Below are 25,929 nucleotides of genomic sequence, written 5' to 3' on the forward strand. Positions count from 1 at the left end.
TACAAAGTTATAATAAAGTTGATAAAGCAAAGCTCTTTTAATGGCATATTTTTTTAATTTATAAATCAGATTTTATGCGTACAAATAAGCATGGTTTAAGCACAACATTGAGTTTAAATGAGGCCTCAGGAATCTTCGGTAGGAATGAGGATAAAGGCTAGCAGCAGCTGGGAGGGATGTTGAAGGAGACATGCAGAGTGCAGACCCTGTCTAGGACAGGAAGAGGCAGCCACGAGAGCGTCCGCTGGCCACAGACTGTTGTGACAGCAAAGATGTGCTGGTTACACAACCATCATAAAACCTCAAATACACACATACGTAATCGAAACTACATCTCTTAATCCCTCTGTTTTTCTCTTTTCCTCCCTCCCACACACATATTACTGGACTTCAATTTGTCTACTTCTCCGACTCAAATCATCTCATATTTCTGTGGCACTCCTACACACTGTTTACACACTGTTTACACACTGATCACATTCTGCTCTTCAAACCAAAACAAACCACACCCAGAGACGATGGCCGTCTGGCAAATCAGTTGAGGCATTGTTTACATGGATTAATTCCTTTTAGAGACCGTATGTTGGTAAACTAGATTACATAAATAATCTACCTAATCTAGATTAGACAGAGCATTACCATAATGGCAGAGGGACAGGGAGGGAGGTTGAGATAGTACAGAGGAGGGGGGGTGGCGAGGGAGCAAGATGTCACCCTCTCAGACAGTGAATAATTACTGCTTCTTTTCAGAGGTGAAACAGGAATATATCTATCATGCAGGCTGTATAATGGGCAGATTGTCCCTGTACAAGCACTGCTGATGATAACCCCGACTCCCTGCCAGCCTGCCTGCTCCTCACATGTTGCTCAGTGGTCAACAACATGTGGTGAATGGGAGGATTGTTAGATAGTGTCCTCTGGTAATGATTACCATGTGGCCCGACAAGCCCTTTTTAAAACACGGCGGGCCCCACCAGGCACCGCTTTACTGGACGCTCTCGTTAGTCTTACTCGTTACACCACAGGGGAGCTAATAAAGAAGCGGCTAGTGGCTTTTTAAAGCAGTTTAACCTTACATCTTCATCAGCGCAACACCACTCAAAAGCCTGGCCGCGTGTCATTATGTTTACGCCCTGCAAATTTCTCTAATCACTGAGCAATCAGGCCTGTCGAAGCCGTCGGGGCTCCGGCAAAAAGCACCTTCATAGGATGCCATTAAATAAAGATGTTGTGTGATTCAGCTCTTATAAATATGGAGGGGAGAGCAGCACATGCCAAAGGTAGCCCGTGAAGAGCTGGCCTTTTCTGTGCAGAATAAAAAAAATGAAAGCATGGCGAGTGCTGAATGGGTGGCCCACTTCAGTGCCTGTAAAGGAAGGTGAGAATGGGCTTTTGAAACTGTGTGGAAGAGAAAACAGAAACAGAGAAAACAGGCAGACTCAATAATGAGATTCTGTATATGTGTGTGAGTGTATGCCTGTGCTTTAGCAAACACATGCATGCGGGATGTGTTTGCAGCTTTGAGCCAGGAAGCTTTGAAGTCTGTCAAACGGGTCATTACAATTCTTGTTGGCAAAGGGAGGGAGACGTTGAGGGAGAGAGGGTGAATAATCTGAAAACATCTGTATGCCAAGGTCAGGTATGGTCACAGCCTGCATAGAGTGTTATTACACATTATTATATACTATACAAATAAGCATCTCAAAAAATATCTTAATGTTACTGTAACAGCAAGTTATTTTCCAGATCTTTAGACTTGTATGACCAAACACATTTTTTGTGCAGTTTGTGTTAGTGTAGAGTTGCAACAATTAATTGATTAGTTGTCAACTATTAAATTAATTGCCAACTATTTTCATAATTGATTAAGCAGTTTGAGTTTGAGTTAAAGATTCTCTGATTCCAGCCTCTTATTTGTGAATATTGTCTGTTTCTTTTTACTCCTCTATGACAGTAAACTGAATATCTTTGAGTTGTGGACAAAACGAGACATTTGACGACGTCATCTTGGGCTTTGGGAAACACTGATCAACATTTTTCACCATTTTCTGACATTTAATAGACCAAACAACTAATCTATTAATCGAGAAAATAATCAACAGATTAATCGACAATGAAAATAATTGTTAGTTGCAACACCCTAGTTGTGATTGTGAGGCGACTATTAGACATGTTAAACATTGATAATTGTTGACCTGCACAGGCGTAGTTAATTAAAAACATATTATATACAAATAAATTGCAAAAATGGAAAGATTGAGTGCTAGATGTAGAGGGTGCTGGATCAAACAAAAAAAATCAAGGTAAGAGTCAAACATGTTTAATTGTGCAACGTTTTGATCTCAGATCTCCGTTAAATCGAAAACGTTGCACAATTAAACTTTGCTGGGAGCTTTTTAACACAGTGTGTGGATCTTCTGTTTGACTCTGACATTGAGTGCTACCCATTAAATATGAAGCATCTGGTGATGTTTCTTTCCAGATAAGAGACAGAGTTTTTAGCTTTGATTATCCCAAAGGAGTTGAGTTTTTGATGAAACCGATTAAACTGTGAAACTCCCAATATTATAAATGATGTGCTCTTTCGAGAAATGATCCACCTGATTTTAATAAGAGTTTGTGTGCTGATTGTTGAACTTGTTTCCGTCTCTCTTCAGGTGGGTGAGAGAGTTCTTAAATGAAGATAACAAAGGCCTGGACGTGCTGGTGGAGTATCTTTCTTTTGCACAGTATGCCGTCACGTAAGTCACTACCAGCTCTTTCTCTTTATATCACTATAGACTATATGCAGAACTGACAACCAGCACAATGCTGCTATTCTGCTGAGCCGCTGATGCATCTCCACCACCACTGCTGCTGCTGCTGCTGCCTGGTTGTCAGAAACACTGAGTCACTCGGGGCCCATTGCTGACACATTGGCACTGTGTATTATACCAACCATAGGCTTCTATTCATAGATTGATGGTGTGATTATTAGTCAGTCACAAGGTCCCATGTTCAGGGCCAAAGGGCCATGCAGTTAAATTTTTAATTCACTCTCCCCACTTCACCATATGTTATTATGGTCTGTCCACATTATGAATGGTTAGCCGTAAAAGTGTGTTTACCCTCCGTACCACCGCAGCAGCAGCAGCATATTAAAGTCATGGAAACGACCTAAAAACTGAAATAGATCATAACAGGTATGCTGTAAGTACTAGCTCTTTCCAAGGTTTCTGCCAAGTACAACAAAACATGAGACGTTTTGCTTAACTATCATGTCTAAACCAAAAACCTGAAATGTTAGCGGTAGCACTGTTTAACACACTTTCACCTTTGCCAGCACTCATTAATACTAACGTGTGACCAATATATTACATACAGTATATAAGCTTAAAGGGTAACTTTGTTTTTTTTTCAACCTGGACCCTATTTTTCCATGTTTTTTTTTTGTCTAAGTGACTAATGGAGTCAATTTTTGAAATTTGTTCAGTATTGAAGGAGAATGCTGCAGACGCCACTAACAGGCTGTAATGTAATCGCTCGGGGCAACTCCTCACCATCAATTTACGTCCAATAAAAGTGCTTGATTTTGCCACCGACAGGCTCAGGTTAATATTATAAGTGTCTGAGAACATTATGGAAAGAACCCTACAGAGAAATAAAATGTGTTTCTTACCTTTAGCTTGATCCGGTCTGTTTTTTATCGTGTGTCTCACTCTGAGAAGTTGTTCTGAAATCTCACGTCGCATCCGCATTGTCAAAATCACCTAAATATACAGCCATGACATTGAAAATTTAAAATCTTTTAGATAACACTAGGCTACACTTTCTGTACTCCAACACAACAAACTCTGACAACACCGGTATGCCGTGGCACTCCTCTCTCCAACTCTCACTCACGTTTCCACCGTTGTCTTCCGGCATCAAGTCACATGACACAATAACAAACAGACCGGATCAAGTAAAAGGTCAAGAAAAAATGTAGGGTCCTTCCTATAATGTTGTCAGACACTTAAAATAACAGTCTGAGCCTCAGTCAGTGGCAAAAACAAGTACTTTTAGTAACTGTCACGTTTCAAACAAAGTTTATTTTCAACTGTAAAATGTTCTGCCTCAGACAAACCTTTAGTAACCACATTTTAAGGATCCTTGAAAAAAGGGTTTGTCTGTGTTATGTGTTAATAATGATATTATACTGGCTTCAAAAATCCACTATTAGGCTTTAAATAATAGTTAAACCTTACTGTGTGATGGCTTCTTATTTTATGTCTTGTTTTCATGGTGCGACAGGTTTGATGGGGACTGTGTGGAGAACAACCCAGAGGCTGTTATGGATAAGTCGAAGCCCTGGAGCCGCTCTATAGAAGACCTACATGGAGGAGGCACCCTGCCGTCCTCCATCACTGGGAACGGCATCACACGCGCTGGTCGACATTCAACGATACGGTACGATACACACGCTCATTGATGGTTAAGAAGATTCACCACTATCAGTGTGTGTGATTTGCAGCTGTTTACAGGCAGCAGTGTGTTCAGCCGGAGCAATGTGGTTGTATTGTGATTATTTTGAGAAGTCACACATTTCATATGATGCCTCAACCGCCCCTTTTATGTAGTCATGAGGTCTGTAAGACTTTAAATGGCTTAAGACACAATTCTGCAACAGGAGTCAAAAAAACTATTTGTCTGGATTTTTTTTAGGATTGAACTCTTGCACATGATTGTGACACATGATTGACAGACGTTTTTTCATGTGACAGACGATGCGGCAGAAGGAAAGATCTCTTTTATGGACCAAATCTGTTTTGTTTTTATGAACACCAAGCAGACCTTTTTAACTCTAAATCCCGTGCACAGAGGATTTCACAGTAGTTAATTCATAAGCCCATGCTAATATATGCTCTGAAGCACAAATCCCATTCAGTTGTGCTTTATTTCTCTAATCCTCCCTGTCATTCCATTGATGTTTCGGTACAGCACTCGCCTAACTTCTGTGACCTCTAATCCTTTAGTTTTTAAGAGGTTGACTTTGTACACAAAGAGCACTATTGATTCAAGGAGGCACATGTCTCTGATATTATCCTGCATGATAATCAAGTCAGTTGTTTTCTGTTGCATACCGTCTCAAAATTACTTCAAATAATTGGACGTACTGGCATGTTTTGTTCTGTTTCGCTCTCCTGTATGCCTATTACAGTAATTTAGATTCCAATCCAAGTTTGCCATCAGTCATGAATATGAAAGGTGTGTCCTTTTTATAAAGCCACACCTATTACCCAATTAAACCACCTATTAAAGTCATAGACTGTACATAAAGTTGGACGACGCATCTCCATTACCTCTTACTGTACAAAAGCGGAGCCAAAATATTCCAGATACGGTACCTGCCATCTTGGGATTTTGGCGTCATTTGGAACCAGAGTCTGCGCAGTAGTGATCGGGCTGCTGGAGCCGCGGTATCGAGGTCCCGCCCACACGCCCGCCCGAGCCAATCATGAGCCGAGCACAGCTGAAGCTTGTAGCTGAAGCTGAAGCAACTAACCATAATATCTCTATAACTACATTTATGATCAAACTGACACATGTTCTATTAAACAGACTCGTGACGGTTATGGAAAGTTAAAGTTACACCTCTTCTCTCGTACAATTCCCGAGCCTCTGGCTCCGCGACTACTTCACTCAGAGTAGCTGTCAATCACAGCTGTCAATCATGACGTCTCACCCCCTTTTTACAGCATCAAATAACTAATTAAAACCAAACTTATCAGAAAAATGAACACATAAACGTACATCAGTGTGATTAAGAACTACCTACCATGACCAGAAACCATGTTTACTTAAAATGTATTTGACTTGTACTGTGACTTTTTAGTTTGACCCTTGTCCCGTCCACTAACATGGAGGAGGCGGGATTTATGACCTATACTGCAGCCCGCCACCAGGGGGCGATCCAGATGTTTTGGCTTCACTTTTTTGGAGCGGTCATGTCGTCCATCTTTATATACAGAGTGTGATTAAAGTAGTATACAACAATCACCAGACAGTCAGGGCTTGTTACATCATTACTAACATATATTTAATATGTGACTTATTGACAGATATTTCATTGGTACGCCTATAATATCAATATTGGCCCATAAGTGACTTTCACCAACACATCTGCCTTCTCATCAGCATGTAGAGTGTGTAGTGTAACAGGTCAGAGTGTCTTCAGTGAGGCTGACTGTCTCTTCTGTTCTGTCCTGGTGTTCCTCCATATAGTCATCTGCTCTTCTGTCTGCCAGTCTTCGACAGCAGGCAGGTCTCAGGTCTCTCACTTTGCTGGCTCACAGTGAGCTTTCTGCAGCTCTATAACCCTGCATCCCTGCTCCCCCCCCCCCAACACACACACACACACACACACACACTCACAATCCCCCCGCCTCATTGTACTTTATACCTCCTTGCTAGCGCTGCCCAGTTTATTTGTCCCGCTGTCTGTGTCGGGGATGTGAATTATTTGTACTGCCAGCCTCCCCTCCTGCGCTCGAGACTGAATTCTCCTTTTCCTCGGAGCAAATGGGTTTTTCTGTACTCATTGTTCTTGTCTCTGTGCCTGTGTGCTGCTTGTGTGGCTCCCTAAATGCCATTCTGTGCAGACGCTAGCCTAGTTTCTACAAAAGCCCTGTAAAAGCGAAGGCTTTTACTCGGCTTAGGTAGCCTCCAAACATCTTCTGTATTTTGGATACATTATCTGTTTAATAATAAGAGATGTCACACTAATTATGAAGCATTTGCCATGGTGGTTTTATACATTTTTAAATGTCCATTATACAGAATATTTGCCCCTTATTGTGCTTATCTCTCTTTAGATTACCTTTAAATTTGAATAATGTAAACTGTAAACAACTGGGTGTCACATTAAGATTTTTACGTGTCTTCTTCAAACTGCCATCTTGAAGGACACCGAGCACACTGAGCTGTCCAAAGTGCTCTCAAATAAAACGGTATGGAGTTTGCTAGAAATAAGTAGCTGTGTGTTAGACCTGTATCTTATAGTTATAGTTATAGTTGTAGTGTTTGATGTTGGTCTGTAACGTTATTTAGAACATGCTCTGTTGTTTGTGGTCGTGCCGTTTTGAGAAAATGGGCAGGATTGTTTTGTAACCAGGAGGTTAAATCCTGGACGTCTCAGAACTCTCTCCTACTTGATGAGAATAAATCTCTCCACCTCTCACCTCTGTTCTTACTTCTGTTTTGGACACCATGTCTCCTTGGAGTCATATTTCATGTGGCGTGTTGTGTAATATAAAGTTTAGTCAGACAAGTCAAAGCAGGTCAAGGTATTACATTGTGCTGGTGTTACGTAATCGTTTATCACAACCTTGGTTTGAGATTAAGAAATATTGTTACTCATTGTGTCACGCCTCAGTTTGGATGTTGATTAACCAGGAGCGGAAAAGCCTTGGATGAACTCTTATTATGTTTGCTGTGTGAAGCGAGCGCTGCAGTTGCAGCATGTCTCCTGAATCGACTGCATTTGTGTCAGCGAACTTGTTTTGCACCCGGCCGGCACCACATCCTGCTGAACACGGTCATAATTACAAAACTCATATAGTAAATGTCAGACATGCACAACATTTTTCAAGGCATGATTAACTGTTTTCCAGCATATATCAATGTGAACTTAAAGAATAGTTTCCAAAACAGCTTCCTTGAAAGCTCTAAACCTTTTTCAGACAAACACACACACACAAACTCACAAACCCCATGCTGTGACTCACACAGGAGTCACGCCTTTCAAGAATGGGAGCTGACACGAATCGGCGTATCTATCAGTAGCCTGAAGACACATTTTTCCCCAGAACTCAGGCCGGTAATTGAACCTCGTGACAAAAGCCTGAAAATAAACCGTTTTGCTCTGACTGGCTCTGCATATTATTCAGTAATACTGCTGCTCCAGCATTTCTCTTTCTTATTGTGAGAGCTGCACCGAGAGAAAAGGCCTTGTTTTTGTCCACGTAAAGCTGCACAATCACTGCGCTGCATGCAAATGACTCGACTCTATTGTGTTAGCTGTAAGTGATATCTTTTGTGAAGGACATAGAATTAAAACAATTGAAAGAGGGCATGGCGAGGCCGTAGATTATATGGCCTTTGTGTGTGTTAATGTAAGGTGGCGTGGCAGTTTAACAGCCTCCCTATGTGAAGGAGGTGGTTGGTAATGGAGGCTCATTCACAACTGGCATCTGTTTTCTTATTTATCCGGGCCTTGTGCACTCTTCAGAAGCTCAACACTTGTTTCAGTAAAACGGTTCCATATTATCACTGAATTGTTTTTGTCTTTTCTATAATTATTTTTTAGCTGCAACACACTGCCGAGCCGGAGAACTCTGAAAAATTCCCGACTGGTCTGCAAGAAAGACGATGTCCACGTCTGCATCATGTGCCTGCGTGCTATCATGAACTACCAGGTCAGCCCTCTGCACATACTGTATGTCCCTCTGGACTAAAGCACACTTATCTAACTGAAGCCAAATTCAATTAGTTCCACTGCTAGTTCTCCATGTTTCATTCAATATGCAGAGGAATGCACCTCATTCACTGGCTCCACTTCTCTGTTAATTAGCTTATTTGTCTCTGTCGTCCTCCCTCTGCTTTGTTTTTCATCTCCCAGTATGGCTTCAACATGGTCATGTCACACCCACATGCTGTGAACGAAATTGCACTAAGTCTCAACAATAAAAACCCAAGGTAAGTTAATGTTTTTTTTCCAGTTTAATTATTTGTTTGCTCTTTATCTAAATGAATACCTGAATGTTTTTGCTCCCAGGAAATATGAGGTTAAATTCAAGAGGAATCATTTGTAGCTCAAAACATCCAGATATTTCACCAACAAAGGCCCGTAATGGAACATCCAGAGTCCAACGTTAGCCTCAGTGCACCTGCACAGTCTGATCCAGAGTGAGTGTCTTTGTAGCTCAGGGGCACATTCATCCCGACAGACGAGTCAGGGCACCGCTGCCACACTCCACTACACTGGCAGCTGCTCACTGAGACAGACAGCAACCAGAAGGACTCGCTTTTTGTGCGTATGTGTGTGTACGTGTGTGTGTGGGTGTGTGGGTGTGTTTTCACTTTGTGCCCAGAGGCTCACGGATTTCCTCAAAAGTGGATGTGAAACCACTCCACATCACCTGTCACATATCGTCACATATCGTCTCATCCAGGCAGAGAAATCCTGCATGAATGAACTGGAGACTGGACACACACACACACACACACACACACACACACACACACACACACACACACACACACACACACATGGATTGGGCCTGAAGTATTCATTTTTTATATCTTCCTTTTAATCCAGTGGATAAGATGAAAATGTGGAGCTCTTTTATTTTTTTGTCCTCTCAGGTTGGGACATTACAAAACTTTTTTTCCAAGTTATTTAAAGTTAGTTTAAGGACCAGTGTGTATCATTAAGGGGGATCTATTAGCAGAAATGGAATATAATATTCTTAGCTATGTTTTAATTAGTGTATAATCACCTGATAATAAGAATCGTTGTGTTTTCGTTACCTCAGAATGAGCCCTCCATATCTACATATACAGGGAGTGGCTAGAAGGGAGCCCGCAAACTGGGGAAACTCTTGCGAGATTGTTAAGGTTAGGCATCGATCTTGAATAGCTCAGGTTAGGATAGGTCGTCGGGCAGCGAGTCTTGCGAGAGTTTTTGCAAGTTTTTGCAGATCTCAGATCAGATTTAGCAGTTTGTGGGCTCCCTTCTAGACACGACCGGGAGCGGGTCTTCTTCACAGAGTCCGCCATGTTGCTCCGTCATGTTTCTACAGTAGCCCAGAACAGACAAACCAAACACTGGTTCTAAAGAGATTCTTTCGCGTGTTTACGTTACCTGAAGGCCACCGTAGTTCTCCGATACGCTTGTAAAACTGTGGTACCGGCAGCCACCGTCTGACTTCCGATGTTACTAAATTAGTGTTATTATGGTAAGAATGGCCTCTTAGCGAGGTGAACCACATTACCGCGGTTTTGCACTCAGAGACTCACGTTACCGCAGTCTTGGAAAGGGAGGAGTGAGCTGAGGGGTACTCAGTTGGTTGCAATCTGCAACTACACCACTAGATGTCGCCAAATCCTACACACTGTACCTTTAAAGTTGTTGAGTTAATATTTATAAAGATGTATAAACTTAAAGATACATGAATTGTAATAAACACCATGTAGATTGTTCTACACAGACGGAGGTTTCAGCATTGGCAGGATCTTTACACATCACACTGTTTTCCACTCTGTTTGCTCCTTGTATAAGTACAGGTCTGCCGCAGCGCTGGCACTTGTCATTTACTAACCATTCCTGCCTTTATTTTCTCCCTGTCTTACAGAACTAAAGCTCTGGTCTTGGAGCTCCTGGCGGCAGTTTGTCTCGTGAGAGGAGGCCACGAAATTATTCTCTCTGCGTTCGACAACTTTAAGGAGGTACGTGCCGCACGGAGAGGGGAAGTAGTGGGGTCTGAGGAGATGTCATTACATTTCGACTGTGCAATTTCAAACGGTGACTCAGCCCTGGAGGAATGCTCCACCGGCAGATGCTCCACCGGCAGATTCCTCAGGATAGCATCTAGGAATGACACCGATTTAGCTGCATAACACAGCAAGACCCACTCGACATCCAGAGTAAACAGTTACGAGTGTGATAACTACATTTGGCAGACATATCAAAGCTCAGAATAGCAGAGAAAAAGATGCGACAGAAAGCCTTGCCCGACCCTTGTCTGTCTGGATGAGGTATTCTGGCTGCTGGAGAAAAGAGTGGGAGGTTTATGATGGAGTGGGCGCTAACAGCAACCCCATTTTTGTAGCATACCGTACGGCCCCGAAAAAATGGGCCGACTGCAGTTAATGCAATATTTACACCCCTGAATGAAATATTGAGTGTTGCTCTCAGTGGCATCGGCATTAGTGGGAGAATGAGGCTCAGGGAGAACATAGCTCTTCTAATGAGATGAAGAGTCATGATAGTGTCGGCTGCTGGAAGCATTGAAGACTCGCATTTATGTAACTTTTTGTTGCAAAGGCAGATTTTGGTTTGTTTTAGTTAAAAAGTGTCATTACATCTAGTTTGCTAAGTGACTTTGATATCACGTGTTTGATGAAAGGGCTGCAAGCTGAGAGTCAAAACATCCAGAGATTTTTGGATACACACCCCCTCCTCTTCCTCCCTCAGTTCTTCATCATGCTCCATCTCCCTCATTGCCCTCCAGATGAACTGTCTGAACTGCAGAGCATCTCTCTCCCTCTTTTTATCTCTCTCTGTTCTTTTCTGTCTCCCAAAATTCTAGTTCAGATAGGCAGGACCAAAACAGTATATGTGGTAAAAGTTGTACCACAAGCATTATTGGACACAGATGTGTAGGTTCGGCAGTGGTTCATGAATAACTGAGGTTGTGGCGAGCTGTGATGTATTTAGCAGTTTACATCATTGACTTTTCATTTTCACCAGATAATGTTGATAACCTCTGGTTTTCTGACTGGGAATGGTAATAGTCATTCAAATTGATGGTCAAAAGGGTTCATGAGGTAACGGTCCCGGCTTTCAGGGGAAGAGCATTCATCTCTAGTGACACTATGTCTAGGCAGCACAGAGGAGTGTTTTTGTCTCAGGCAGCGAATCTTATGGTTTGTGGTTGAGAGGAGATATCGTATTAGGCATAAGTGTTGTCTTTTCCTGGTTTTAAAGGCTGCATTACAGTAAAGTGATGTAATTTTCTGAACTTACCAGATTGTTCTAGCTGTTCTATTATTTGCCTTTACCCACTTCGTCATTATATCCACATTACTGATGATTATTTATCAAAAATCTGTGTAAATATTTTGTAAAAACTCCAAGAGTCAATCCTACGAAATAGTCGCAATATCAATAACCATGTATTTAGGTAAAACATTATTGTGATATTTGCTTTTTATCCATATTGCCCATCCTTTACATCCATTACCATGAGTTGGTGCACATCATTGATTGGTTGCATAAATCACTGTGGGTTGCTCTCTACACCTCGACTCCAATGAATACAATAAGTGAGATGTGGTTTGTTCTGCAGGTGTGTGTGGAGACGCAGCGGTTTGAGAGGCTAATGGAGTATTTCAAGAACGAGGACAACAACATCGATTTTATGGTATGTTCACACACGCGCTCCTAATGACTATTGAAATCCTTCATCACCAGGCAAACCACAGATGGCTTGTGAGGGTTTTTTGAGCTGAAGAAGCTCTGAGTGAATGATGTGTCTTTCTCATCAGTGTCGAGTAGGGCTGCAACTAACCATTATTTTCCTTGTCGATTAATCGGTTGATTATTTTCTCGAATAATCGATTAGTTGTTTGGTCTGTAAAATGTCAGAAAATGGTGGAAAATGTCCATCAGTGTTTCCCAAAGCCCAAGATGACGTCCCAAAATGTCTTGTTTTGTCCACAACTCAAAGATATTCAGCTTACTGTCATAGAGGAGTAAAGAAACCAGAAAATATTCACATTTAAGAAGCTGCAATCAGAGTATTTTGACTTTTTCTAAAAAGTATTTTAAATTACTCAAACCGATTAATCAAAATAGTTGCGGATTACACGTCAGAGTTTGTTTTTAGGTCTGAAATGACTATGCCATTACAATAAAGGAATGTTAAGTGTTTAAAAAGACAGTGCCTTGGAGTTTTTTCCATGTCTACATGTATCTTTATCCAAAGAGCACCTCAAACAAACTCTTTCTGACTCTAGGAAGCACTCCCATCCAATAATTTTTTGATTGTTGGTGATTCATTTAATAGTTGACAACTAATCAATACATCTTTGCAGCTCTAGTGTCGAGCCTTTAGCAGCAGCATTTAGTTTACCAAGTAGCACAGTTTTCAGCTGGTTAGAATAGAGATATTTTGAACTCTACTGCACACGTGTCCTCATATGTTTGTCCAAACTCAAAAATAACTTAACAAAGAGAGCAGTTTTGCGATACACACTCACAGGGCTGTCAGTCTCTTTTCTCATCACAGCACAAACTACAGATATGCGGTACAATACATCAAACTGGAGTGGCCCTAAGCAAGGAACCCCTGCCAAGTCTGTCATTTCCAGGCCGAGTGGTGCTAATTAGCTTGGCAGATGAGAATAAAAGACATTGTGAAGAAAGTGACAACTTAGATGGACACACACACACACACACTGGATAAAATACTGTCTTAAGTGTCTTAATTGATGTGAGGCAAACACTGCATGTGCGTGTGTGAGTGAAAACCAACAGATGCTGTGTTTGAATAGGACTTCAATAGGACTTCTGTCACAAGTCCGCTCGCGGTCTCTCGGTAGGCCGTCGCCTGACAGCAGCACTAAAGCAAACAGACTTTGTCAAAGCTGCCGTGTTGCGCCGAGACAACTGAGCTTCTTACCGGAAGTTCATTAAGCCAGTGTTAGGGTTAAAAGAAGTGTGTGTGTGTGTGTGTGTGTGTGTGTGTGTGTACATTAGACACTGTGAGGAGATCCCCCTTGATCTGTTTACGCAGGCTCCCATGAGGCAGCCGATGGAGTTGAACTGCTTGATTTTGTTAATTTGTTTTTTTCAGATCCTCTTAATCTGCCAGATAAGCTACTCTGCAAGCACAATAATGAGGATTTATACACACAATTTCAGTGGAAGCCTTATTAAAAGGAATTAGATGTGGTAATGAGCATAAAATAATTTCACAGAAGTACCAGGCGGATGTTCAAAAACCTCAAACCTGCTGTAAATTACTCATTTTTACCTTGGTCACACACAGAGTACATTAGATGCAGGGTTTGACTGACTGTATTTCTTCTGTTTTTATTCCCCAGGTGGCCTGCATGCAGTTCATCAACATAGTCGTGCACTCAGTGGAGGACATGAACTTCAGGGTTCACCTACAGTACGACTTCACCAAGCTGAGTCTGGACGACTACTTAGACGTGAGTTGAGACATAACGCTGCAGGAAAAAATGCCCAGACGGGGCCGAACTCTCCCGCTCTTAATATTCAGCTCAGTCCAGAGCGCAGGTTGTCATTACAGCACCCCCGAGACAGCAACCACAGAAAGGCAGTCGATAATGGCTTTTCCATTACTAAAGAAAAAGAATTTGTCAGTTCTGTAAATCCCCATCTGCTGCCTCGCTGCACAGGTGAGATCAATGCTGGCCTCCGGGGTCTGAGATGTCGGCCTCACGCAGCGAACTGAAACAGTAAATGTCACCCTGTCTCACTCCCTAACTGCCTCGCTCTTATCATCACCGTATTTCTTTTTGTGTGCATCATGTCTTCCAGAAACTAAAGCACACAGAGAGCGATAAGCTGCAGGTTCAGATCCAGGCCTACTTGGACAACGTGTTTGACGTGGGAGCCCTACTGGAGGATGCAGAGACCAAAAACGCCGCCCTGGAGCGTGTGGAGGAGCTGGAGGAGAACATGTCACATGTGAGAGCCCTCGACTGTTTGATTTTATTCTCTGAAAATTCACAAAACTCACTCCTTAATGTCATTCATCTTCTCACGCAAATGGCTATGTACAGGATGTCAGCATGGGATTTACTATGATGTCATGCTTTCCCTTAACTGTCAGCCACCATAACTTTCATAACTTTTTAAGTCTCCATAATTTGTTTTAATCCAGAAAAATTAGGGCAGTCAAAGTTAACGTGATAATAACGCGTTACCGCAAATTGAGTTGGATGTTGCCATCGCAATGAATTCATGTCACCTTTTCCTCCCGGCTGTTGTTCTTATAGATATCAGAGAAGCTGCAAGACACGGAGAACGAGGCCATGTCCAAGATCGTGGAGCTGGAGAAGCAGCTGATGCAAAGGAACAAGGACCTTGAATCAATCAGGGTCAGACATTCACATTCATCCTTTAAGTATTCATTTCAGCACTCACAGTTTTCCTCCAACTGTTAAAATGCACTTTCTTGTTTGTTGAGTTTCCTCTCTCATGGCAGGAATATAAAAAACAAATCTTAACTCCCTGTGTCCGTCCCTTTGTCACACAGGAAGTCTACAAAGACACCAGCTCGCAGGTCCACTCACTGCGGCAGATGTTGAAGGAGAAGGACGAGGCCATCCAGCGATCGAGTAAACTGGAGAAAAAGATCCACGAACTGGAGAAACAAGGCACCATCAAGATCCACAAGAAGGGAGACGGAGACATCTCCATCCTGGCGTCACCACCCTCCGGTGTGGAGGGCATGCCGGGTGTTATGATGGGAGGAAACGGTGCAGCTGTCAGTCCAAATCATGTGGGAGTCATAGCGGGCACGCCGGGTCCACCGCCACCTCCTCCGGCCCCTCCTCTACCAGTGAACGGCACATGTAGGTTTAATATTAATTTAGTATTAGCATGTAAACTGTTAATCATGAAATGCAGAAAGAAGATAGGAGAGAATATACAAAGTTTGCATGTCGGATTGAACGTCTGTCCTCTCTCTCAGTGTCAAACGGACCATCATCAGCCATTCCTGCAGCTGCAGCTCCACCACCTCCACCTCCACCGCCTCCCCCTCCACCTCCGCCTCCTCCCCCAGGGCCAGGCTTGCACATCTCAGGACCTATTCCTCCTCCGCCTCCTCCTGTAGCGCCCCCACTGCCCGGCTGTGGGACGCCCACTGTCATCATGAACTCTGGGTTAGCAGGTAAGAAAAAGTCCACACATTGAGGCAAGTTTGTGTCTATATGTGAGTTATGTGATTCAAAAATTATCCTATAATCGGCATAGCAGTTTACTGCGACTGTGGCTTAGAGGGGTGGAGCAGGTTGTCCACCAATCGGAAGGTCGGTGGTTCGATCCCTGGCTTTCTCCGGTCACATGTCGAAGTGTCCTTGAGCAAGACACTTAACCCCAAATTGCTCCCGAAGGCATAGCCATCGGTGTGTGAATGAGTATTTAGATTAGATCTTGATGGGCAAAGTTGGCACCTTGAATGGCAGTGACTCATTGAATTAGACTTTCTGTGCTGTACTCTATTTTGATGTGTGTGCATATTCCTGTATACATTCATACCCAGAAGAAGTTTGAAAATATAGTGATGCCAGTGTTGTTGGTGTCAGTAAACAATGGAAACCCCTTTTAAGTTTTAAACACATACATCCTTTACTGTACCTTTTTGTATCTTGTGTGTTTGAGATGTGCATGTGTAATCTTTCTCACTAACTCTGCCAACTTCTTAATGATTTGTCTTTGAATTGTTTCTTTTTCTGCCGACCAGAGGGACCCATCAAACTTTTCTGTAGGTTCTGCTTGTCATGTTGTGGTGTTTTGTCCCTCCACCGTTCCCTTCCTTTAGCACAAGTTTTTTGGAAAATGGTATTTTCAGTCTCTGAATCCCAGTGGAAAACAAAAAGTCCCAGTTGTGTAGTTCAAGTCTCTTAGAAATAGTTATTTTTGCCACTTCTAACATGAGCTTGGCAGCATATAAAACCATAAAACCTGCTGTTTTTCCTTTCACATGAAGACTTTCTGTGAAACATTTAGATGATTTTTAAACAGAAAATACCAAGTTTCAAAATCCTGCATGGTTTACCTTCACACCTTGCTGTAGTTTTGTTATAGTATGTGTGTTTGTGTTTCGTCTCAGTGTCGTTTGCATGCTGACACACAGTGACCTGCTGTGGCTTGCAGCTGATAGAGAGTGATAGGCGTTATGCAGAGCTGGAATGCTGTTTACCTTTCTCGTGACAGCCTTATCTCTCTGTCCCCGCTGACACCTCGTCTCTGTGGCTGAGCAGGGCGCCACCTCCATGCTCTGCTTCAGTGAATCGGCCCAGGTGGCCACAAATAGCCGTAATCTGTCCGATAAATAGTGTGTCACCGGGCCAGGCAGGAAATCCTCACTATGTGCTCACCATTTACTGTACAGGGTATACACACTTTGGCCTTATTCTCCTGCCAGAGGCTAATAGACTTTCACTCTGCTTAAAGGAAGGAAGCATTCTTGAAGACGGGTTGTATGTTTTTAGAGATTAAATATCCACATGTCACCACTTCACAGATACCTGTCTACCCTTTCACCTGCATGTGTGTGAATGTGCGTGTACTCTCATAGTAGATAGGGACGCTGATGCTAACTCTTGTTTCCGGTACAGCTGTTAAGATCAAGAAACCCATCAAGACAAAGTTCCGCATGCCCGTCTTCAACTGGGTCGCCCTGAAACCAAACCAGATCAACGGGACTGTCTTCAACGAGATCGATGATGAGAGGATACTCGAGGTAAGAGTCTTCTCTCTGTTTAGCCCACTTGCAGCCTCTTTTCCACGATAACGGAACGTTAACCGATTCTATGTCGGCGTCTTTAAGGATCTGAACGTGGACGAGTTCGAGGAGATGTTTAAGACGAAAGCCCAGGGCCCGGCTATCGACCTCATCTCGAGCAAGCAAAAGATCATCCAGAAGGGGCCCAACAAGGTGACGCTGCTGGACTCCAACAGAGCGAAGAACCTGGCCATCACGCTGAGGAAAGTGGGCAAGACTCCTGAGGAGATCTCCAAGGCCATTCAGATGTAAGCCCCTTCAAAATAAAACAAAAGACCACAATCCCTCTGGTGCTCTGAGACATGTGATTGTTTTGAGGGTTACAGTACGTAACTACTATCTCTACCCTCCCGTGTCTCCCCCTGTCATTCAGCTTTGACCTGCGAACTATGCCGGTGGACTTCGTGGAGTGTCTGATGCGCTTCCAGCCCACAGAACATGAGATTAAATCCATGCGTCAGTTTGAGAAGGAGCGCAAGCCGCTGGAGAGCCTGACGGACGAGGACCGCTTCATGATGCAGTTCAGTAAAATCGAGCGGCTCATGCAGAAGATGACCATCATGGCCTTCATCGGCAACTTCTGCGAGAGCGTGCAGATGCTCACACCGGTGAGAACTGGGATCTTAATATATTCCAAAACTGAAACACTGAAAATGATTAAATGCGTTCTATATAGGATGCTGTGACCACAGAAAGTGATAATGGTTCACTGAATTTTTCTCACATCGTCATCTTTGTTTCCCCCCACAGCAAATCCATGCAGTCATCGCAGCATCTGTGTCCATCAAGTCGTCACAGAAGCTAAAGAAAATTCTAGAGGTAACTCATTCATTTGTGTCCGTACTGAACATAATGTTAAATATATGCATGTTTTTTCTTTAACATTCTCGTTCCTTCTTGTTCGTCAGATTATCTTGGCACTCGGAAACTACATGAACAGCAGCAAAAGAGGAGCGGTGTACGGATTCAAGCTGCAGAGTTTAGACTTGGTGAGTCGCACCCGTCTGATTCTAAAGCCTTCTACTTTTTCTTTACAAATGTTTTCTAAAGATTTCACTTTTACTTTCTCTACAGCTGCTTGATACCAAGTCGACGGACCGCAAGATGACGTTGTTACACTACATAGCCAATGTGGTGAAGGAGAAATACTCACAAGTTTCTCTCTTCTACAACGAGCTGCACTACGTGGAGAAAGCTGCAGCCGGTGAGTCGTACAGTGCAGATGACATATTCTTATCTGACTTTTTCAGTGCAGCACAGGGTTGCACGTGTACTCATACGTCTGCTCTCGTTCAGTGTCGTTGGACAACGTCCTGCTGGATGTTAGGGAGCTGCAGAGAGGCATGGAGCTGACCAAAAGAGAGTACAGCATGCACGGACACAACACCATGCTCAAAGACTTCATCACGCACAATGAGAGCAAGCTGAAGAAACTGCAGGAGGATGCCAAGATTGCACAGGTAACATGAGCACACCTCGCTTTCGCAATTGCACTAATGCTCTGTTGTTGTGACAGGGTTTCAAATGAAGTGAAAGTGATGTATAAGTAAGTCTACTGTCTGTCTTTGTAAAGGACGCCTTTGACGAGGCAGTGAAGTTCTTCGGGGAGAACTCCAAAACGACGCCGCCCTCCGTCTTCTTCCCTGTGTTTGTGCGATTTGTTAAGGCTTACAGGGTGAGTTGGATAATCATCTCTCACACAATCACACAAAAGTAGTCAGTTAAAACACATCTCACCAGCTGGTTAGACTCAGGACTTTAAAAGAGAGCTCCATTGATTTAGCATCGCACTTCTGTAACATCAGACTCATGATGGACCCTTTAAAAAAGGATCAAAATCCATGCAGCAGAACCAGAGACATCGTCTTTTCCACGCATTCTTCTTCTTGACTATGCTGGCAGCGGTAGCCTTGAGGTGCTAGCCTCAAGCAGAGATGAGGACCGGGCTACAGAGGTCTGGTGAGCTCAGTTCATTCTAACGCCACACTACCAGATTTTGTTTTATTTCCAAACTTATAGTCTACAGCCCCAACCAACGCTGCCTCAAGTGACATCACTAGAGTCCATTTATTTTTCTCGCAGCTCTCCGTGGAGCCAGAAAAGGCTTTACACAACCTTTTTCACATATGCAGTAGTACTCCCCAAGACCTGTTAACAGACTTAAGCTGCGTTTCCACCAAGAAGTTCCTGGTAATTTTAATCCTTTAGTCTTTTTTAATTTTTTTTAGATGAGTTGGGAAGCCGACAGCAAAGTCTGGATTGGACAAATAGCTTAACAAAAGTTAGAATAGTTTTTATAGAAATTATTTATTCAATGGCATTTTAAACATTCAGTGAACATTTAGTGAACATTTACTGACAGGAGTCATTGATGCGCCTCATGCTCATAAACCTGGAGCCGTTGGATCCCATGTTACAGAAGTTCCTGTACTCTCCGGGCCTCATGTACATCATCCTGCCTCTGAAGTGGGGCTGCTCGTACATCAGCCAGTGGCCGTCCATCACGTTGCAGGACATACAGTCGTTCATACGGTAACGATCCATGATGCTGTCGCAGTCGTCCATCAGCTCATGCATCTGACCGCCGAACTGCTCCCTCTCGTAGATCCTCATCCTGAACTGGCCCCTGTGCTGTTTTTGTGGAGAGAATAAAAACAAATTAATATCTTCATATCAAATTTAGTGGGGGTTGTCACCCGTAGTAGAATCATATTTTGACAGATTTAGTTTTATTCCTACCATGGGGATCATACGGCAAGACCTGATGCAGTCGCTCATTCCCATCATGCTCATGTAGTCGGCGTACTCGCCCCTCCTCATGAAGTACTGGTTTCCCATGTAGTTGGTGCGGTCGTAGACCATGAAGCAGCCGCTCTCCACCCTGCAGGAGTGACACCTGCTCATGTAGGAGGACATGTCAGAGCAGTCGCTCATGCACTCATAGGAACGACCCTGGAAGTTCCTGTCCTCGTAGAAGGTGATCTGGAAAAAAAGTGAATTGTAATGGTTAGAAATAAAAGCAGCAAGGTGGTGATCACACTTTGTAAACAGGGATTTCTGCTTATTACAAAACAGATTTTTTAGAAGTACCTTGCCCCTCATGTTCATGCCGGTGTTGCTCATGTTGGCTGTAGGTGTGCTGTTGCTCCTGAACTGTACCTCTACCTGGTTAACCCTTTCCTTTTATACCCGACCAAACGTAAAGAATGAGTGACCCCTCCCCCTCATAGGACCCCCCTTACTCAGCAACTTACTATTGAAGCCAACAGAATGCAGTGGTTATGCAAATTTTTCCAGTGACTGGGTACCTCGTAGTGGCAACTGACGCTGCATAAGTGACGTTTCACGGCGTCCCAACAAAAGCATTCCACGTGTTTCTGCACCCAACATTAGAGTTGAAGTAGAGAAAGAAAAAACTGAAAAGAAATATTCAGCAAACATATTCAAAGACTAAAAACATACAGTAAGTAATAAAGATTGACATCTAATTTATTACAAAAAATTCTTGGATGTGTGATTTGGTTTTGAAAAATCTAACTAAAAATGTTCATTTTAGTCTCAACATAGTGTTTGTATGAATCTGATATTATTGGAGATGTTGACTTCCCATGATTCACTGTTTAGCATTTATGTTTCAGTTAAATTAAAAGTTATTTAATATTTTTATTTTCTCGTTTTAACTATTGTAACAGAAACATAATGAGCCGTGACCCCAGACACATGTTGAACTGTAATACAGTGTATGTTACACCCCTACTAAATTATATCAGAATCAGGTTTATTTGACAAGTACATACATATAAAGAAATTTACTCTCAGCTAGTGACAAGGACAACAAAACTGGATAAATGAACATAAGAAATAGACACTAGTATGTAAATAAGTAGTGGAAAAAAGCTGTTTATTTAAATATTATATAACCAGTGACAAACATATAGAGGTTATTGGGAATGGGAAGCACCACCGTGTTTGGAGGGCGATGTACGGAGCTACGGTGGCTGTCACTTTCTTTCACCGCTCTGTTCATCATCATAAATGTGTAAAGTACGTACAAAAGACAGATACCCATATAAAGAGAGGCTGACGGAGGCAAAAGGGGCAATATATTACATACTTGAAGTTAGTTAATGATATCGATCCTTACAAATAACGACGACCTTGACAGCTTGCCACCCATTACGGTCATTGGTAGGCTATGTGTTGGAGTTAGTGAACACCTGACAGCAGTTCAAAATATGTAAATCTTTGGAGGCTCATGTCCAATTTACAAATAGGTGGGAACAGGAACTTCAGCCAAATGCCAACTACACAATCATCCGGACAAAGACAAGCTAGCTAATGTTATTCTTACATAATACTAACAACACGTCGCTAATACTGCATAGGTCGGGTATAAAAGGAAAGGGTTAACCAGGTAGAGGTAACCCTACCTTCACAGTCTTCACTGTTTTCGGCCACTTCGTCTCTCACAGCTGCTGTGTGTCAACTCCGTTTAGTGCGATCAAACCACGTTAGTGACTTCATTCATCACATTTCATGATACTGAAATAGAATCTCAGCTTGCACAGTGGATGTGGTGAAACTATTGAAGGGTTTTGAAAAGAGTTTCTTATATGATGTTAAAGCTAGAGTTGGTAATCTTCTTCAAAAAATATATTTTGTTGAAATTCTCGTTACATCCCGACAGCAATCGATAAATCAATTTTTATTGACAAAAAAGAGAGAAAAATCTGGTATCTGTGGCTCAAAGGACTGCAATAAACCTGTCCAATCATTTGGTGCTAACAATAAGCATGTTCGTTGTTTACGTTCATAATGATAATCATGATTGGGTGACTTTCTTGCTAGATTTAGGGACTTTTGGAGCCAGTGCTGTTAGCTACTCTCATTGGAAAAGTGTTGGCAACACTGGGCTCGGTTTTTCGGTTGGATAATTTTTTTAATCTAGTGTACTATTCTAGTTTCTTAAGATTACAAACCCTAGATTTAACAGCACAGTTTTATGGTAAACAGTAGTATATTTAATTTGTAACTGTGTTACATGTGTATGTAATCTCCTTTAGCAAGCAGAGGAGGACAACGAGCATAAAAAGAGACAGGAGCAGATTTTGATGGAGAAACTTCTAGAGCAGGAGGCCTTGATGGAGGAAAACCAGAAGGTAAGTCACCGTTCTCTCCCCTTCCCTCCCTATACCCCCCGCCCTCCTACAGCGGATCACGATGACCAGAAGGTAAGCCGGCTCCACTTCCTCCCCTCTCCGCCTCAACCCTCCCCTTCCTCCAGACTCCTGATCACAGGATTAGTTGAGCAGCGACTGCCTGCCGGGTGTAGTTATATCTGCTTCTACAGTCTGACACCCTGCTGAGCCACATCACATTGACTCAGGATCAGCGGTTACACTTCCTAAATGGTTCAATTAACTCCCACATGCACAAACCTACAGCGTAAAACGATGTGTGGTGCAAAAAGCATGTTTGAGCTAATAGAAATTATGGGTGGTGAGAATCCTTTGTAGACTATACTGGACTGGACTTATTAGTAAATGTTAAACGATGTCTCGGTGTGTGTGTGTGTGTGTGTGTGTGTGTTTGTCTGTCTCTCCTCAGTCTCCTCATAAGACCAAGCGTCAGCAGCAAGAGCTGATCCAGGAGCTCAGGAGGAAACAGGTGAAAGACAGCCGCCACGTCTACGAAGGCAAAGATGGAGCGATAGAGGACATCATCACGGGTAACGTCACCTGGGCCTGGCTGCAATCTCTTACCACGCACCGACACATACATACAGTACAGGGCGCTCTGCATGAAGGTCCTCTCCGATGCTAAACATTCAGCCATTAACAAAGGGAATCTAAACCAACTAACACAATGACCGTGGCTCTTTCAAAACTCAGCTGTCAGATGTTTGAGAACTAAAAGGCATAATAACCTAATGAGTACAAACATGTACTGACAGTCCAGCTAATCCAAATGTGTCCGATGATCATTTTTGCTTATCTATTCTGCTTTGTCGTTGCTTTGTAACACCGTCTGTACGTAGACGGGGCCGGGTTGTGACTAGCTCCTAGAATATTAATTCACCAGAGGGGAATAAATACATCTTCTGTTTACTGAAGGGTGATTAAAGTTAACACGGGCAGTGGTGGAAAGTACATTTAGTCAAGTGCTGAGTACATACAGTTGCACTTTATATATTTTAATAAAATATTTCCATTTTATGTTACTTTAGACACCTTTTTAATCTACGTTTCATATGTAAATATTGTACGTTTGCTCCACTACATAGGTATATTTGACCTCTATAGTTACTATAGCTCATAAACACATAACAAACAATCTTGAAAGGGATTCCTTGAACTTGTTTTTGTTAAATACAACTCGTCAGGGCTCTCTGGTGGACAAAACAACATGATAGGGATACTATTGACTTTTCTATACTGAAATTTCTTGTTACATATCGGCTGAAATTCACACAGATGCCAATATACTGTATATCTGTAATAGGGCTGAGCGATAACTCAATATGATAACTTATCATTTTTCAATGGAAACGTATTTTGATGAAATCATTTTATACTATTTGGGTTGTTAAAATCGTCTCCAGCTCCACCAGCTACAACACTGAAATGCTACTTACATGTTAATGCATTAGTATTAACAATACAATAATATAACATATTCAATTAAATTTATTTTTAAATAGCGTCAAATCATAACAGAAGTTATCCCGAGATGCTTATATAATATAATATAATATAATTAATATTATAAAACTTTAATGCATAATTAGTGCTAAGATGTTGACTGCTTTTACTTGTAATGGAGTATTTGTACACTGAGGTTTTGCTACCATTACTTCAATATATTTTCCACCACTAGCCAAAGGAGGAATGTAAATGTGCTTCTAGTGTTAAAAACAATTTTAATACAGATCTCTGTAACAATATAATATATTTCTAACGAACCAAGCCAGAAAGAGTTAACAGTAAAATAGTAGTTTTTGCCCTTCAGTCGAGCGTTAACTGCTAGAATTCCAGATGTTTTTGTCCCCGGCCCCTCCTGATGCTGTTGTTGAATATTTGCTTAGCGCTAACAAGTGCTAAACCTCTGTAGGAGTCTGCTTCTCTTATACTGTGTTTGTCTTGTCTTGTCCTGGCTGTTGTCCTTGTTGTTCTCAATGCAGTGCTGAAGACCGTGCCCTTTACCGCCCGCACGGCCAAGCGTGGCTCTCGGTTCTTCTGCGAGCCCGCCCTCAATGAGGAGTACCATTACTAAGCTTATAGAAATCTCTCTCTGCTCTAAGGTCGCTGGAACAAAACGTTCTCTTCTTTATGTCTTTCTCTCTCTCTCTCCTCCATCCTTGCATGCCTCTTCACACTTTTTCACTCCCTTTTTTAACCTTCACACTCTCGCACGTTTCGGACCCGTGCTTGTGCACTGTGCCCGATATGGTGTTTGCACACACACTCCTGAGTGCGTGTATTTGTGTTCACTTTTTTCTCCCTCCTGAGCATGACCCGGTGTCGGTGTAACGGTTTTCTCTGCCCACCTGCATGAAGTGTGACACCCCTCATTTAATCATCATTATTTTTTATCAACAATGGCAAACCATAATGTCACAGAGGAAACTGTCTCCAAGGTCAAACTCTTATCTGCACTGACAGGAGATTAAAATTGGTCTCGTCAAGTACAGGAGCAGAAAAGTTAAGCTGCATGCTGCCATCTAGTGGTGACAGATTGAAAACAAATACTAAGTTTAAGGAAATCACTGATTAGATTCTGATTAAATGAATTATTATAATACATATAAGTCATCATCTACACGGCAGGTATGACTGATGTCACGATTGTGTCGGTGCCTGTGGCATTATAACTTGCTTTTCTGTGTGTTTCAATCAATGTTTTAATGAAAAAATGAATGTTTGTGTGTTTTGTTATCACATATCATTATTTGCTGCTGATGCACAGCTTCCTGCATGCTGAATGCTTCATCCCTAACGCTTTGCCACAATGCATCCCTGCTCACCCAGTTAGCCCCATATTGCTGTATCTGCTCTGACAGGTCACCTCTCTGTTATAAATGACTCTCTGTGCATGACGTTGAATAATCACTTTACATTGCAGCATTCTGTGTGTGCGTGTGTGCTACTAACATGCAGCCGGGTTGTTTCACTGAGTTTTCATCTGATTTGTGGTAATTGATTCATTAGGGTTTCCCCTGGCTGCACGCATGCTTCTGGTTGGTTTTTTGGGTGACGATGCTGTTGAGCGTAACATTCCTGCTGTGTTCCTGGAACTATGTTTATTTCAGTTCATTCTGTACTGGAAGTTTGAGACGGGCTCTTTTTTTCTATCCTGCTGGTAGCCACTCTGCAAAGCAGTCTGAGTTTATAACACAGAAAATAAAGAGAAACTAGAGAAGCTTTCTCCATCCTCCTCCTCCTCCTCCTCCTCCTCTTCCTCCCTGCCAGTTGAACCAGTTAACATCCTCCAGCTCTATCTGCTCTCTCTCTCTCTCTTCACCCTCCTCTGGCCTTCCGCCCCCCCACCCCCATGCAGCCTGCTGCCACTTTGCTTTGCTCTCGCAGCGCTCTCTTAGCAAAGCCAGTGTGAATATGTCAGGCTGACATGCTCCGGTCAGCCT

General features: G+C 42.5%; 2 protein-coding genes across 9 annotated transcripts in view; one reads left to right on the top strand and one right to left on the bottom strand.

Moving 5' to 3' along the window:
* Positions 1-25,929, top strand: part of fmnl2a (formin-like 2a) — a 61,464-nt gene that overhangs the window by 31,938 nt on the left and 3,597 nt on the right. For 3 of the 8 annotated variants that reach the window (XM_037789441.1, XM_037789435.1, XM_037789434.1), the window contains exons 5-26: positions 2,658-2,741; positions 4,273-4,428; positions 8,327-8,435; positions 8,639-8,715; positions 10,374-10,467; positions 12,090-12,164; positions 13,849-13,959; positions 14,312-14,461; positions 14,773-14,874; positions 15,033-15,351; positions 15,471-15,671; positions 16,245-16,265; positions 17,122-17,246; positions 17,334-17,536; positions 17,662-17,896; positions 18,039-18,107; positions 18,197-18,277; positions 18,363-18,492; positions 18,585-18,748; positions 18,862-18,963; positions 22,352-22,447; positions 22,896-23,016. In XM_037789441.1, coding sequence (XP_037645369.1) covers positions 2,658-2,741; positions 4,273-4,428; positions 8,327-8,435; positions 8,639-8,715; positions 10,374-10,467; positions 12,090-12,164; positions 13,849-13,959; positions 14,312-14,461; positions 14,773-14,874; positions 15,033-15,351; positions 15,471-15,671; positions 16,245-16,265; positions 17,122-17,246; positions 17,334-17,536; positions 17,662-17,896; positions 18,039-18,107; positions 18,197-18,277; positions 18,363-18,492; positions 18,585-18,748; positions 18,862-18,963; positions 22,352-22,447; positions 22,896-23,016 — 2,825 coding nt within the window. Of the gene's footprint in view, positions 1-2,657; positions 2,742-4,272; positions 4,429-8,326; positions 8,436-8,638; positions 8,716-10,373; positions 10,468-12,089; positions 12,165-13,848; positions 13,960-14,311; positions 14,462-14,772; positions 14,875-15,032; positions 15,352-15,470; positions 15,672-16,244; positions 16,266-17,121; positions 17,247-17,333; positions 17,537-17,661; positions 17,897-18,038; positions 18,108-18,196; positions 18,278-18,362; positions 18,493-18,584; positions 18,749-18,861; positions 18,964-22,351; positions 22,448-22,895; positions 23,017-24,468; positions 24,589-25,929 lie in introns of those variants that run through there. The other 5 variants (XM_037789436.1, XM_037789437.1, XM_037789438.1 and 2 more) reach the window with 3 other exon arrangements.
* Positions 19,630-20,466, bottom strand: LOC119500034 (gamma-crystallin M2-like). Its single transcript, XM_037789442.1, has 3 exons — positions 20,379-20,466; positions 20,028-20,270; positions 19,630-19,919 (listed from the first exon to the last, which is right to left on the bottom strand). Exons 1-3 carry the CDS (start codon positions 20,409-20,411, stop codon positions 19,641-19,643), a joined length of 555 nt encoding a protein of 184 aa, XP_037645370.1. The 5' UTR covers positions 20,412-20,466; the 3' UTR covers positions 19,630-19,640.

Source organism: Sebastes umbrosus, chromosome 13 (genome assembly GCF_015220745.1).
Source record: "Sebastes umbrosus isolate fSebUmb1 chromosome 13, fSebUmb1.pri, whole genome shotgun sequence".
Classification (NCBI taxonomy): domain Eukaryota; kingdom Metazoa; phylum Chordata; class Actinopteri; order Perciformes; family Sebastidae; genus Sebastes; species Sebastes umbrosus.

What these genes read in the sequence shown, in the direction of transcription:
- LOC119500034 (XM_037789442.1), bottom strand. Translation starts at nt 20,411, where the DNA reads ATGAGCAACACCGGCATGAACATGAGGGGCAAG. An exon ending in GCATGAACATGAGGGGCAAG is followed by an intron (nt 20,271 to 20,378) that starts GTACTTCTAAAA and finishes CTTTTTTTCCAG; the next exon opens with ATCACCTTCTACGAGGACAG. An exon ending in CTTGCCGTATGATCCCCATG is followed by an intron (nt 19,920 to 20,027) that starts GTAGGAATAAAA and finishes CCACAAAAACAG; the next exon opens with CACAGGGGCCAGTTCAGGAT.